General features: G+C 47.1%; 1 protein-coding gene across 1 annotated transcript; it reads right to left on the bottom strand.

Annotated features, from left to right (window-relative positions):
- Positions 1–1,770: 1,770 nt before the first annotated feature.
- LOC130264670 (protein Mis18-alpha-like) lies at positions 1,771–6,630 on the bottom strand. The gene is made up of 6 exons (XM_056513034.1): positions 6,285–6,630; positions 5,953–6,013; positions 5,183–5,305; positions 4,041–4,134; positions 3,214–3,331; positions 1,771–1,890 (listed from the first exon to the last, which is right to left on the bottom strand). Exons 1-5 carry the CDS (start codon positions 6,481–6,483, stop codon positions 3,251–3,253), a joined length of 558 nt encoding a protein of 185 aa, XP_056369009.1. The 5' UTR covers positions 6,484–6,630; the 3' UTR covers positions 1,771–1,890; positions 3,214–3,250.
- Between the last annotated feature and the right edge of the window lie 6,610 nt (positions 6,631–13,240).

The raw sequence follows: 13,240 nt of genomic DNA, 5'->3' as shown, positions 1-13,240 counted from the left end.
ACTGGAACCGAGTAATCTGTTCTGTTTTGTTACTAATTTTAACAACTGCTGTTGTTTCTGCTGGTACAGTTAGATATATTAGTAAAAGAGCTGTTATTCCTACCCCCTTATCTCTGCCTCAGAGTCCTTGATTCAAACGTTTATAATATTTGGGGGGGAGTGGAATTCAGGTCTCTGTTTAAAAGGAAAATTTCTGCCTTTCTTGGCAGACACCTGTCCTTCAAACCAGGACAGGCCCACATGACCCTGCTGGCGGCCGAGCCCCCTCCAGAGCAGACAGAGCAGCCGAGACAGGTTGAGCTCCGTGCTGCTGCTACCGCCTGCTGCTCCGGCACAGCTCATCTCAGCTCTGCACCGTTTGCACCCGCACGCCTCTGTCAGTCCCTTTAAAATCACAGGTGGAGGGGTATTTAAATACACACAATAATAGGAGTTACTTCCCTCAATTTAAATTGCTTTTGTCCTCATAGCCTCCATTTTTTTCTGGGACACCAGGGAGAGATCAGCAATATAAAATTGAAAACGGAAAAGACACAAGTTCTCACTACAAAGCCACACTGGCTCAGCTGTTCAGCAGCTGCTTCCTCTTAAAAAGGTTTGTCCCTCGGCACGTCCTTGAAGCAGTGCTCCACATGCCAGCGCTCCCCCAGATCCTGTGAGGTGCTTTCACCTCCGTTCCATGAGGTACCTCTGGGAGCCCACCACAAGCTGCTCTCCTCCAGCAGCTTTATACCAAAGAAAGCAGTGAAACCCTCCCCCTAAAACAGCCCCCAGCAGGACCTGACCCCTCCTCGTGGTCACAGTGAATACCTGGGACTGCTCACCCTAAGTGCTCCCAGCTGGGGCTGCTCTGTTCTCTCTCATCACCAAAAGTGCTCACACCTGGGGCTCTTGAGGGGCACAGCCCAGCACAGCATGGTGGGGGCGGGGTCCAGGCCCAGTCGGAGCAGGAGAGAGGCGGCTCCAGGCTGGGCGGCAGGCAGCCCAAAACGGCCCGGGGTCCTTCATTTCCCGCCCTTTCTGCCGCCCTCTTTGGAAGGTCAGTCGAAGAACAACTGAGGTGCCATCATAAGAATGGCATAAAGTGACTTCCACCCTTCCTCATTGCCATCTTTGTTGTGGCCAAAGCCACTTCCAGTCCGCCGCCGTCTTTGTTGCTGCAGGAGTGGTGGCAGGCAGTGACAGGGACGCCTCCCTGTTCCGACCTCGCTCTCCCACCCGCTGTCCCCAGCCCGTCACCTGAGGGATACAGAGACAAAGAGGGAAACAAGAACCCACAGAGGAAACAACCACGGCACGTGCTGGGGCAGGCAAACAAGGCCAAGGAGCAGCACAGGAACGGAGACAGAGAGGCACAGCCAGCAGGACAGGGGCTCACCAAGAGAGGGGACAGTCAGGGAAGAGCACTGGCCAGCAGGTGCACACAGGCAAAGGGACAGTGACAGGGACAAAGAAATACAGTCACGGTGCAGAACAGAGAGAAAAAGAGAAGAAGAAAGGAGAAATAAAGACACAGGCAGGGAGGGAGTGAGACAAAAAGCAGGACAGAACAGGGAGGGGGATTGAGCAATGTTTGCTCAGCCCTAATCCCTGCCCGTGCTGCCAGTGAACACCCTGATCTCTCAATCTTTTTCTCAGGGAAATTTCACCTCCATCCATTCCCTTCCCCTAACAGTATCTCCATGTGATCAGAATGAACATGAGGAGAGGCTTCCCTGTTGCAGGTTCTTTGGAAATCATACAGTGACTTTGAGACTGAGCAAGAGGAGTAGGAGAAAACACAGAACCTTTATTGCCAACTAATATCAAACACCTTGCTCTGGAGAAGAGAGAACAGCTTGTTTTCACATGTTCAAATTCCTTCAAGCTTCTTCAAGCTTCATCTGTTTCCTGGCATTGGGAGAAGCGAGAAGTGTTTAGCACAGCACAATGAAAAGAATGGTCTCATTTTCAGAAGACACACTTGAATGAGAACAGACAGCAACACCACTTTGAGACAATTCGGGCACACGTTTCCCTTTTTGCTATCTGAGCTTTCTTCAGTGTCATGCCTGAAATTCTGAGCTCCTTAGTACTCTGGCCCAGTCCTTCCCTCTCGTCTCAGCTGGCTCACAAATTACACTGAAGTAATGTGAGCTCCTGTGGCAGGTATGGCAATAACAAAATGTTTTAGTTACCTGAACAGAAAAGGATGCAAGACCCATCACTGCAGGCTAAACTGGAGCACTGCTTCAAAAAAGGGCAGTGAAGGGTAGAAGCTTTTCTAAGAGAAACAGAGCCTACCAATGGGGCAGAATGGGAAAATTCATTCCAAGTTTTTGGAGAAAAGTTTACTCCCAGTAGTAAAGTTAAATAGAGTTGGGTAACAAAAAAACCCAAAAAACAAAAACAACGAAATCCAAAGCCAAATCCAAAACAAAACTGCAACTACTTTTTGAGATTATTCTTGCTTTATACCACAATGGCTTGCTTTTAGTGAAAAATACTAGGAACACTCCTACTGTATGAGAAACACTGACAATTAGTCAAATGCACAGAAAACCAAACACAACCAAAACAGCAGAATTAACACAAAAAAACTCTGCTGAAATAATTGCTCAAATATATACCAAGCCTTGCTGAAAAGAGTGTCACCATCAGCCTGGTTTGGTTTCCTCCCTTTGAAGCTGTAAAACAACTGACCTTCAACACCTCATGGAAAAGCATTTAACTAATGCTACAAAAAGCGCCTTTTCTTACAGCATATTTTTGCCCTGAACTTGCAAATCCCCCACCAAAATAACAATTCACCATATATAGCTATGGAGTCATTCCTGTCTTTGAGCACGAGTCAAGCTATAGAGACAAGAAAAAGAAAAGTGACTTCATGCTGTTCCTTTGGAAATCACAGAATCACGGGAAGGTTTTCTATTAACTTAGGAAAATGCATACCCAGTTCAGTAGATACTGAATAGCAGGGAATAATCAGAGGATAAATGCTTTCAGGGACAAAAATTGAAATAAATATTTACATTACATCAGAAGACTACAGACTGCCTGATCAGAAGTTCTTATGCAGAAAAAAACCCTTGAGGTGTCCTCTCAAGGGACATCAGAAGAACTCCTTGGCTGGGACACAGCCTGGGTCAGCACTGCTCCACCTGTGTCCTGCAGCCCTTTCCCATCTTTGCAATGTTCCCACAGACCCCAGAGGATTCCAGGGCCAAGTTTCACCTTGGCCATTGTCCTGCAGCTCAACCTGCATTTCCTTTCAGATTGGGCTGTACAAAGCAGCCAAACGCGACTCCACAGTGTCCAGTTTTGTCTCCAGAGCTCTGACTACCACATTTATCTGCAAAATAACCAGGGAAAGGCACTTGGTTACACACAGATACTGACAACAGAAAGAGCACGTGTGGACATCAGACAGGGCTCAAATCTGATCTCACATCAACAATTCTTTTCATGTGATTCTTTCCCTGCTACTTTCGTACTTTGACACCTCACCCCACTCCAATATTCACTGTGCACACAGTAACTTTTTCCAGCTTTTGGTCACTGTCAGAGTCCCACACTCAGCTTTTGCTGGACAACCTTCAGTTTCCACAGTCCACTTCCTTACACTTTGTCCCAGCTCTTCCTACCTGCAGTCACAAGATTTTAGCAGAGCAAAACATCAACTTGATTTATGATGTAATATTTCAATACAAAGTTACAGTAAAAGCATTAAGTCCATTTGTACAAAAGGCAGAAGAAACATGACTAAAAGTTAAGTAAAGATCTGGAGAAGTGAATCAGAACTAACTAGAAACAACATTCAAATTACTGAGACATAAATATGAACCTAATGCTGTGCTCAATAAACAGAAAATGCTAATTACCATGAAAATTGAAGGAAAAGTTACTGAAAATCTTACATAACACAGGATACCAATGACATGAAGGCATCCAGTTCATGTTACAATGAACAGAATTGCTCTGGGTGAAATAAGCTATTCTCAGAAACTACTGAAGCACATTAAGGTTTCACAGACAAAGAATGAGATAACATTAAATCTCACCTTTTGCAGGTTCTCTTCGAAGACAGCTCGACTTTCAAGAGTAAGGGGTTCCTCATGAATAACAGCTTGCTTTTCTGCAGTTCCTAGAATATAGCTGAGATGCCACAGTTTAGGTCATGCACTTCCTACTCTGAAGCCAAAAACCCAAACACAGCACTGCTTCAGTGCCCTGAGAGACAGCCATGGATGCTAGGGCTACAGGATACAGTGAAAAATTGCACCAAGTGCAGCACTGGCTGTGAGAGGCAGCATTACTCTCCAAGAAAGCACCATTCTGCAGCCAGGTTAGTGCTTCAGAGAATTTGACTGCCGTGGAAAAAAAAACAAGTATCATATCTCTGGAATGAAGAAAAAAAAAACCAAAACCACTGTCCAGAGTATGAAGGTGAACATCCACAGCAATACAGCAAAATAAATGGAAACTTCAGAAAAAGACAGAGACATTAAAACTAGTCCAGATGAACAATCACTATCTATTAAAACAATGCTTGCATAAAAGAATTATGACATGGAGCCCAAATGCAGAATATAATTATGGAAGAATACTTTAAGACTACTTTTAAGTACTATAAACCACCTAAACCCAAGCACACTTTCATTCTCTAGACAAATTTGAAGACAGCTGAGTAAGAGTCTCAAGCACATACTCACTTGTCAGATTTGCCTTTGCCCACCTTAGGAAGGACAGAGCAGTTATGGCCAGTACAGGTCAGACCCACCCCAACTTCTGCCTGAGCCCCTCTGGCCACACTTGCTGCTGATACTGCTGATCCCTCACAGGCTCCAGCCGGGCCTATTTGGTGCTTGGTTTGTGTACTCTTCTGATCAATGAGAAGGAACCCTCCCATGCCCTGGACCCGGTGATATTTTCTTGGCTGGAATGCAATTTCTCATACAAAAGGCAGACCTCGTTGTTTTGTTTTGTTTTTTTTCCCAGGATTTGCCTTACACAGGTTCTTCACAGCTATGTTCCTCACAGTCCTATGATGCCAACAGCAGCAGTACGGAAAACCAGTACTCTGGGACAGAGCAGCAGAAGAAGATGCCTCTAGACTTGCCAGAGTTTAACAGAGCACCCTCAGTGCAATGCCTGGTGAGTGAAGTGGAGCTGTCAAGCTGATCCATAAGCATTTAGCATTTACCTTTCAAGAGAGTCAACACTGAAACAGAACAAATCTCTCTTGTAGTCAAGATGCCTTGGGGTACACCTGTAGATGCAGCCAAGTTTCATTGAGCAGCCAGAGCAGAATAAGGATTCTATGATGCTGTAAGTAAGAAATAACATCTATTCAGAAGAAAATAAAAGAAAGCACCTCTCCTCCTCCCTTTCCTAAAAAGAAATCGCGCATTAGAATTTTTTTAAGCATTCATTATTGCTTTACACAGTGTAAATTATGAGCACTCATCTTTCAGCCAGATTTTACAACAGCTTCTTAGGCTGACTGACCTCAGCAAGACCATCAGAATCACTAAACTGTGGAAGTGACCTTAAAGCTCATCTCACTCCACCCCCTGCCAGAGGCAGGGACACTTTCCACTATCCCAGTTTGCTCCAAGTTCCATCCAGCTTGGCCTTGGACACTTCCAGGCACCCAGGGGCAGCCACAGCTTCTCTGTGCACCCTGCACCAGGGCCTCTACACTCTCCCAGGAAACAATTTCTTCCTGATATTTAATCTAAAACTGCTTTCCTTCATCCTAAGGCCATTCCCCTTGTCTATCATGGCATGGCCTTGGGAGAAATCCCACTCCTTTAGGCCATAAGCAGAACGTGCAGACCACCCCAAATAAGTGTTCCAGGGGCTCTCGGGGGCACAAGAGCACTCTGGGCCCTTCACCGGGCTTGTTCTCAGCGCCTTCTCCAGGAACCCCCGAGTGCCCCGGCACTGTGCCCAGCCAGGACCAGCGCTCACCATCCGTAGTCACCGGGGAGCGTAGAGAGCTTCCACTCCGGATCCACGGTGACGCAGGCACCTGCAGCGGGAGAGAGGGAGAGAAGGAGGGAGGGAGAGAATGAGGAAGGTAGGGAATGAAGGAAGGAGGGAGGGAGAGAAGGAGGGAGGGAAGGAAGGAGGCAGGGAGGGAGGGAGGGAGGGAAGGAAGGGGGGAGGGAAGGAGGGAGAGAAGGAGGGAGGGAGGGAGAGAAGGAGGGAGAAGGAGAGAGAGAGAGAAGGAGGGAGGGAGAGAAGGAAGGAGGGAGGCAGTGACCGCGGGGACGCGCCGGGATGGCAGGGCCGGCACTCACTGCGCAGCACGATGCAGCCGCTCTCCTCGTCATTGAACTCCCAGCTCGTGGTGTCGCCCACGGGCCGCCTGCAGCCGCCGCACAAAAACACCATGGGCATGTGGGCTGCGTCCGCCTGCAGCTCTCGCTGCTCCTGCTGGTGCTCGGCCCGGCGGCCGCCCGACTCCAACGACGACTCCAGATCCGAGCACAGCGCCATCGTGTCCCGCCCGCCCGCCGAGGGAGAGGCAGCGGCCCCGCTTTTCAAAACGCCTTCGAATCGCCCGCTGAGGAAGCGTCAGTGACACAGGACAGCGCCCCGGAGCAGCCCGCCCGCCGAGAGCTGCCCCGGAACCGCTCCTGGGGTCTGGCCCGGAACCGCCCGCCCGCCCGCCCGCGCCGGAGTCGCCCCCGCCCACCGCAAGTGGAGCGTTTGGACCTCGTGCGGTCACGGAACAAAAGCGAAGGGTGTGCTTATTCCAGTACACCCTCATATACGAAGCGTTTTAAGTCACATCTCATTCAGAAAACGTCCTGAGCTGGCAGGGCCCCACAAGCGCCATCCAGTCCAACCCCTGGCCCTGCACGGAAACCTCGATAATCGCACCATGGCAGCGCTGTCCAGACGCTCCTGGAGGTCTGTGGGGCCGTGCCCGTTCCCTGGGGAGCCTGGGCAGTGCCCAGCACCCTCCGGGGGAAGAACCTTTCCCTGGTATCCAACATAAACCCCTCCAGACACAGCTCCAGCCGTTCCCTGGGTCCTGTCCCTGTCTCCCACATGGAGCAGAGACCGGAGCTGCCTCTCGGGAGGAGATGCATCCCCGGCGAGCTCTGACCTCAGCCTCCTCCGGGCTGAACAGGCCAAGTGCCCTCGGCCACTCCTGGTGTGGCCCCTCCAGACCACAGCCCTTCCCACCCAGATACAATCAGGAATGTTTTTCAGCCGGGCTGTGCTCAGGAGCGCCCAGGAGCACTGCATTGCTCTGAGAGAAGGGTTTGTGACCCAGCTGGCACTTGTCCACCCTGTCCCTAGGTTACCCATTGCACTTGAAAATATGCTGAGTGTCTGGCAAGAAGCGAAGATTGCCTTTTCAGGCCTGCTCTTACATCTGTGCCATATATTATTACTCATTGCCACTAGATGTTTTCAGTCCCAAGGCAGTCCTTGAGCTGTGGGACCCCAGAGTGATGGGCGCAGGCATCAGTTGTGCAATTCTCTTTCTGAGGGTGCTGAAGTATAATGAAGCAAAGCAGTGGGTCGGAGTTCTGAGCTGGCTTAAAAGGCACCACAGACATGGCTAACAGGACAAACTCCTCTGAGTATTTCTGGTATTATGAATATTAGTGGGATTACATAGATCCAATTCCAGTAGATGGAAGAAAGTTGGAGGTTAATAAATTTAAGTATTGTGGAGTAGTAGGTGTTATTCTAGCACAGCTAGAATGTTGCACAGCTTATCTCAGTGACCTGGTTTTGTTTTCATCTTGGTACAAGGCTGACATTGCCACTGGTAAACATTCAGACTTTTAGTAAAGGAAATGTATGTTTCCGCTAGCCAGAAGCAATAAACTGCAAACATGTTCTTTTATCTTTCTTCCTTTGATTTAGTGCTGCTGAGCTAATAAAGTAATAATATCTATTATTGTGCTAATGCTTTGCTGCTGTGGAAACTGACTCTGCTGGGCTTTGCATTTTATTTTCAAAGGATATGAAGTAGTATTCACCCAACTCACCTTGCAATACCTCGTTGCATTTCACACCTGGCTTTGCACAGTGAAACAGCAGTGTCTTTTTATGGCTACTTACAGTGGCAAATGATTTTAGTTTTTCTAATATAACTGCAGTGGTTAGGTGTTGCTAAAGTAAAATTATAAGCTGCATCAGGGCGCATTAACCGAGGGTGGTGGATGGACTGACAACGACCAAGGGAGAGCAGGTAAGGTGCTCTGGAGTCACTTATGCTGCAGGCAGTGCTTTCCCTTGATTTCTGTCAAGCCTCTGCCTGAGGCTGTATCTTCAGTTAATTACCAAAGCTCTGGGCTTTACTCATTGCAGTTTAGTTTACTGAAGATGGCTGCAACTGTTCAGATGTGGTTTCAGAGACTAAAATTGTTTTTCCTAAGGTTATTGCAGTGAAATTATTATATATTCCAGGAAAATGTGATGTTCTTTTAGAACATCTTCATGTCTTTCTCTCTAACAATGGAAGAAACTGTCTTTCTGATGGTGAAGGTTGAATTAGCCTGTGTTAGGAGCTGCTTGGCCTTCTCTTGCTTGGATAGCAGTAGGAAAAAGGAGCAGAAACTGACCCTGCACCACCTCTAGAAAAGTTTTTTCAGTGCATTTAGATCAGCTGAGGGTTTATTGCCTCCGAACTTAGAGCACCACACCTTAAAGAAAGTGGTGTGAATATCCACACCCTTCCACACAGAAAATCTTGCTCTTTAATGCTGTAGAGCAAGATTTGGTGCTGCTGGGACCAGGCAAGTTATGGGCAGCTCCTCTGATTCTCTTAATTTTAAAGTCAGGGCAGATTATTACCCTCAGGCTAAATTCCACCAGGGAAATCCCAAACTGCTTAGCTAAGCTAGATGTAAGTCTCTGGCATGTGGCTGGCATAGCAAAACCCAAAAATCAGGAATAAACCTTTCCCCTGTTTTCTCCTTAATAACATTTTTCTACCATTTCGATCACCTGGTCCATAACAGAGGTGACGTTTGTGTTATAGCACTTCCCTCCCTGGCAATTGATAGGATTTCTCTTTCTTCAGCTGCCTGTTTTCTTGAAATTTGTAGAAACTGAGCTTCTGAGACAAGATGTTCACCCTCTGTTAAATTTAATTTAAATTTGCTGCCAGTTCTGAGGAGGAAATTACCCCATATGTGCTTATGAATGATCTCATCAGACTTATTTCCCTGAAAAAGCAGGGTAAATTGATCTTGTATTGACTTTTTTGTCCCACTTGTTCTCTCCCCCTAAAGAAGAGAAGTCTGCCACCTTTCAGGCATTTTTATATTCTAAAGAGATGAAAATACACATTTTTCCATGCCAGCAACCTAGGAGGAATAGAGGCTGCATCCTTTTGGTGCTATTATCCTTCCTTCTCCAAATACCAGTAGGAGAACAGTGATTTACAAGTTCTAGTGAAAACACTAAGGGAAATGATTCCACAGCTGGTTAGGTTTTCTCCTCATTTTGAGCAAAAGCACCAGTCAAGCAATGAATGTACCTTGCAGGTTTTCCTGTCCTGGCATAATATTTACATTTTTTACCACGAGAAGCCGCTGCTGGGATTACTGGCTTCATGTGCTCAGGGCCATTGCTGGGGCAACCCAAGGAAACTGCACAGTGGCCCTAAACCCAGGATGGGATTGCAGTTCCCTACTTCAGTTGGGCCTGCGAAGGTTTTTACATTTTTTTCAATGTGAAACAGAGACCTGAATCTCTGCACTTCTTTTCCTCTGTTGTGTGGCTGGTCCCTGAAACTTTGTGAGACTGAATTTGTCTCACGAAAATGAACCTAAACCCAGATAAAAAGCCATGGTCTTGCTTTCTATTTGTAATGTTGAGCATGTCTCTCCATTTTGTATGAAAATAATAAAAAATCTTAATTGGTCCATGAACTAGTAGGCTATTTAAAAACCTGCACACACACACATGCAGAAAAGGTGATGGTAAAATTTAGCAATAGGAAAGCTTTTTATAGATTAGTAAGATATAAAAATATGTTATTCAAGTTTTAAAAAAATACCTGTTGCAGAATTTAAACCCAGGGAATTTTGGTTCAAGATCCACCTGAGCCCTGGAGCCAATTTATTTAGCTTCAGTGAATTCCATGAAATGTATTTGAATGTTTTTGAAAGATAAAGCAAAAATAGCTCTGATAGGGAATTCTGTAAATCCAGACTCTTAATTTCTGTCCCAATGTCATGGAACACTTCAAAACATTTTTTAAAATGTCCCTGGGCAAAGGAAGAGTTAAATAAGCTGCCCCTCCCCACTGATATTTCTCAGTAGCCCAGCCAAAACTCAGGTTTCTGATAAGGGTACAGCTGGCCAGCTCTAGTTTTGGGTTTAAAAGAAGCTGGACTAATTCTCTTAATCTCTTTGTGGCTTTGATGCCAACACATACTGAACTTTTTCACAAAGAAACACTCAGAGGGAAGATTTATTTTATCTTGGTCAATATTTGTCTCTGGAGTCAATGACCCTTTGTTTTCCACCTCATCAAAAGTGAGTCACTGGCTGTGAATCCAGGGCAGAGCACCCAAACTTCCCAAGGCCACCACCACCACAGCGATCCCAGGAAGGGGCATTTTTGAACAGTGGCCAAATGTGCTGTGGGTGCAGGAGCAGATTCATCCCCTCCCTCAGAGCCCAAGGCTCAGGCAGTAACTGGCACAGCACTGTAGCCTTCAAGAAAGAGCAGCTCCCTTTGCTCCCCCAGGCACCTCGCACTCCACTAAACCAACTGAGAACACACTTTGGCACTGGGAATCCTCTTCTTCCTTAAGGAAAGAGTTTGCTCCTGGCAAAGCAGGCAACATCTTGTGCTATTGTATGGTGGTTGCAGGGGCACTACAGCTGAACAGGGCAAGGGGCACATTCTTTCCCACTGCACTGGTGTGCTAGGAGTGTCACAGGGACTTGGCGACAAACTTCCCTTGCTCCTTCTCTTGATATAAAATGCTTTCAAGGCTGGAATTCCCTTCCTGAGGACCTCTCCTTAAAGATCCTGCAGGATTACGCAGCAACCACTCAGGCTTCCTGCACTGTGGTTGTGTAAAAGGAACCATATTCAAATATCTGCACAATTCTAGTCACCACAACACTCTGGAGGCTTTTCCCAACCCCTCCCTCATCCCTGTTACCATCCACTATGAGGAGGCTCACAAGACCTTTAACAAATTGGCACTTAAAATCCTCTCTCTGAAAGGAGAAACTGAATGAATCAAATGGCACACCTTTAGTAGAGATGATAAATCATCTGCTGTGTTTTATTTTTGCCATGAAAAAATGCACGTGACAGAATTACTGTGCTGTGTCCACAGACTCCATCGTCACTGCCTTTTGGGTTGGCCTTGCTGCATTTGTGACCTTTCTTTTCCTTATTTTACTGTGTAAGTCCTGCTCTGAATCAATGTCAGCAAAGTAAGTATAACCAGGGATAAAGTAAGTAGATACTGGTGGGAAAAAATAACCTGCAGGAAATGTTCACTGCCTCGAGTGATCCAGTAATGACACACAATGTTTATAACTGCACTTTCTGTCAGTATTTGGTTAGAGTGTCTCTTGACCCACTGTTCCTCCTAATGCATTTGCCCACTCCTCCTCCTTTATCAGATCAGGACACAGAAAATTCAGCACAGCAGGTTGGGCAGAGATTCAGGATTAGATCACAAACACCCAGAGGGGAAACAGCAGTCAAAAGGAGCACTAATATTCTCATTTATTGGCACCTTAGAGCCTCTGGCATGCTCACAAAAGGTAACAGAGTGTTGAGGGTTGAGTGTTTTTCTATTACTGTGTCAATTTAAAGAATTTTTCCCATTATCATGCCAATGGAGCTGGCCGGGTTACACCCAGGACCTTTGACGACTCTAGACAAAAGAGGTAGGTGGGAGCGGCTTCAGGAGGGGACTAGGAGGGGACTCCTGCTTCCGGTGAGCTCAGAGGAGGACCCCCGTCTGGAGCCACGCAGCGGAACGCAGGAGAGCCAGACCCTCTGCGATCACCTGCCCTGCCTCCTGCCTCTGTGGACACAGCTAATCACCCGGACACAAATGGTGAGTGAGGAGCTGCCCGCTCCAGCCGCTCCCCACTGAGACCGGCGTGGCTGCTACCGCCCCCTCCCGCCTCCGCTCCCGCCCACTTTCCCTAAGGCAGAGAGAGAGTGTGCCTGCAGCTAAAGAAAGGGCTGGAACCTAGTTATCGGTTCTGTTTTGTTGGTAATTTTAACAACTGCTGTTGTTTCTGCTTGTACAGTTAGATATATTAGTAAAAGAACTGTTATTCCTACTCCCTTATTTCTGCCTCAGAGTTCTTGATTCAAACAATTATAATACTTGGGGGGAGTGGAGTTAAAGTCCCTATTTCAAAGGAAAACTTCTGCCTTTATCGGCAGACACCTGTTCTTCAAACCAGGACATAGAAACAGCAAAAAAAAGGCAGTTTACCCAAATAAACTACAAAGCAGGAGGCAGGCTAACAACACAACAGACATGGAAATGGACATGAAATTGCAGGGTAAAAGAGGCATATTAGCAAAAATTTACTGTTCCTAGAAAACTGGTAGGAAAGATCTGTGTACATGAAAATCTCAGAGTGTCTGGAAGAAGTCACTAGTGCAAACTTGCACCCCCCTGCCCTGTCATCCTCTCTGCAGTGTCACCCACCCACTGCCCTTGGCATCCATCCAATATCTGTATGGAAACCTCATGTCTCTTTTCCTATGATAATCCTGATACATTCACCCAACAAATGCACACTTGCGTCACTGGTCAAGAAGAACTTTTACCTTCATCATTTCTGTGCTCATCCATCTCTGTCAAGCCAAGGGACATACAGGACCCTGTGTGCTTTCCCAGCTATCCCACATCCTGGGGAGGGGAGTCAGCTTCTCGGGCACCCTGTGCCAGGGCCTCTCCACCCTCACAGCCAAGATTATCTCCCCAACATCCCATCCAACCCTGCCCTCTGGTAGTGTTAAGCCATTCCCCCTGCACTGTCCCTTCATCCCTTATCCCAAGTCTCTCTCCAGCTCTCCTGGAGCCTCTTTAGGCCCTGGAAGGGGCTCTAAAATCTCCCTGGAGCCTTCTGCAGGTGAACACCTCCAGCTTTCCCAGCCTGGCTCCAAAGCTGAGGGGCTTTACCCTTCAGAACATCTCTATGGCTTCCTCTGCACTTCTTCCAACAGCTCCAGATATTTCTTGTGCTGGACCCCAGGGCTGGGGCAGCTCTGGAGGTGGGGGTCTCA

This window comes from Oenanthe melanoleuca, chromosome Z (genome assembly GCF_029582105.1).
Source record: "Oenanthe melanoleuca isolate GR-GAL-2019-014 chromosome Z, OMel1.0, whole genome shotgun sequence".
NCBI classification, from domain to species: Eukaryota; Metazoa; Chordata; class Aves; order Passeriformes; family Muscicapidae; genus Oenanthe; species Oenanthe melanoleuca.
This window is presented reverse-complemented; position numbering and strand designations above follow the sequence as displayed.

What these genes read in the sequence shown, in the direction of transcription:
- LOC130264670 (XM_056513034.1), bottom strand. Translation starts at nt 6,483, where the DNA reads ATGGCGCTGTGCTCGGATCTGGAGTCGTCGTTGGAGTCGGGCGGCCGC. An exon ending in CTCCCCGGTGACTACGGATG is followed by an intron (nt 5,306 to 5,952) that starts GTGAGCGCTGGT and finishes TCTTACTTACAG; the next exon opens with CATCATAGAATCCTTATTCT. An exon ending in TCGAAGAGAACCTGCAAAAG is followed by an intron (nt 3,332 to 4,040) that starts GTGAGATTTAAT and finishes GTTATTTTGCAG; the next exon opens with ATAAATGTGGTAGTCAGAGC.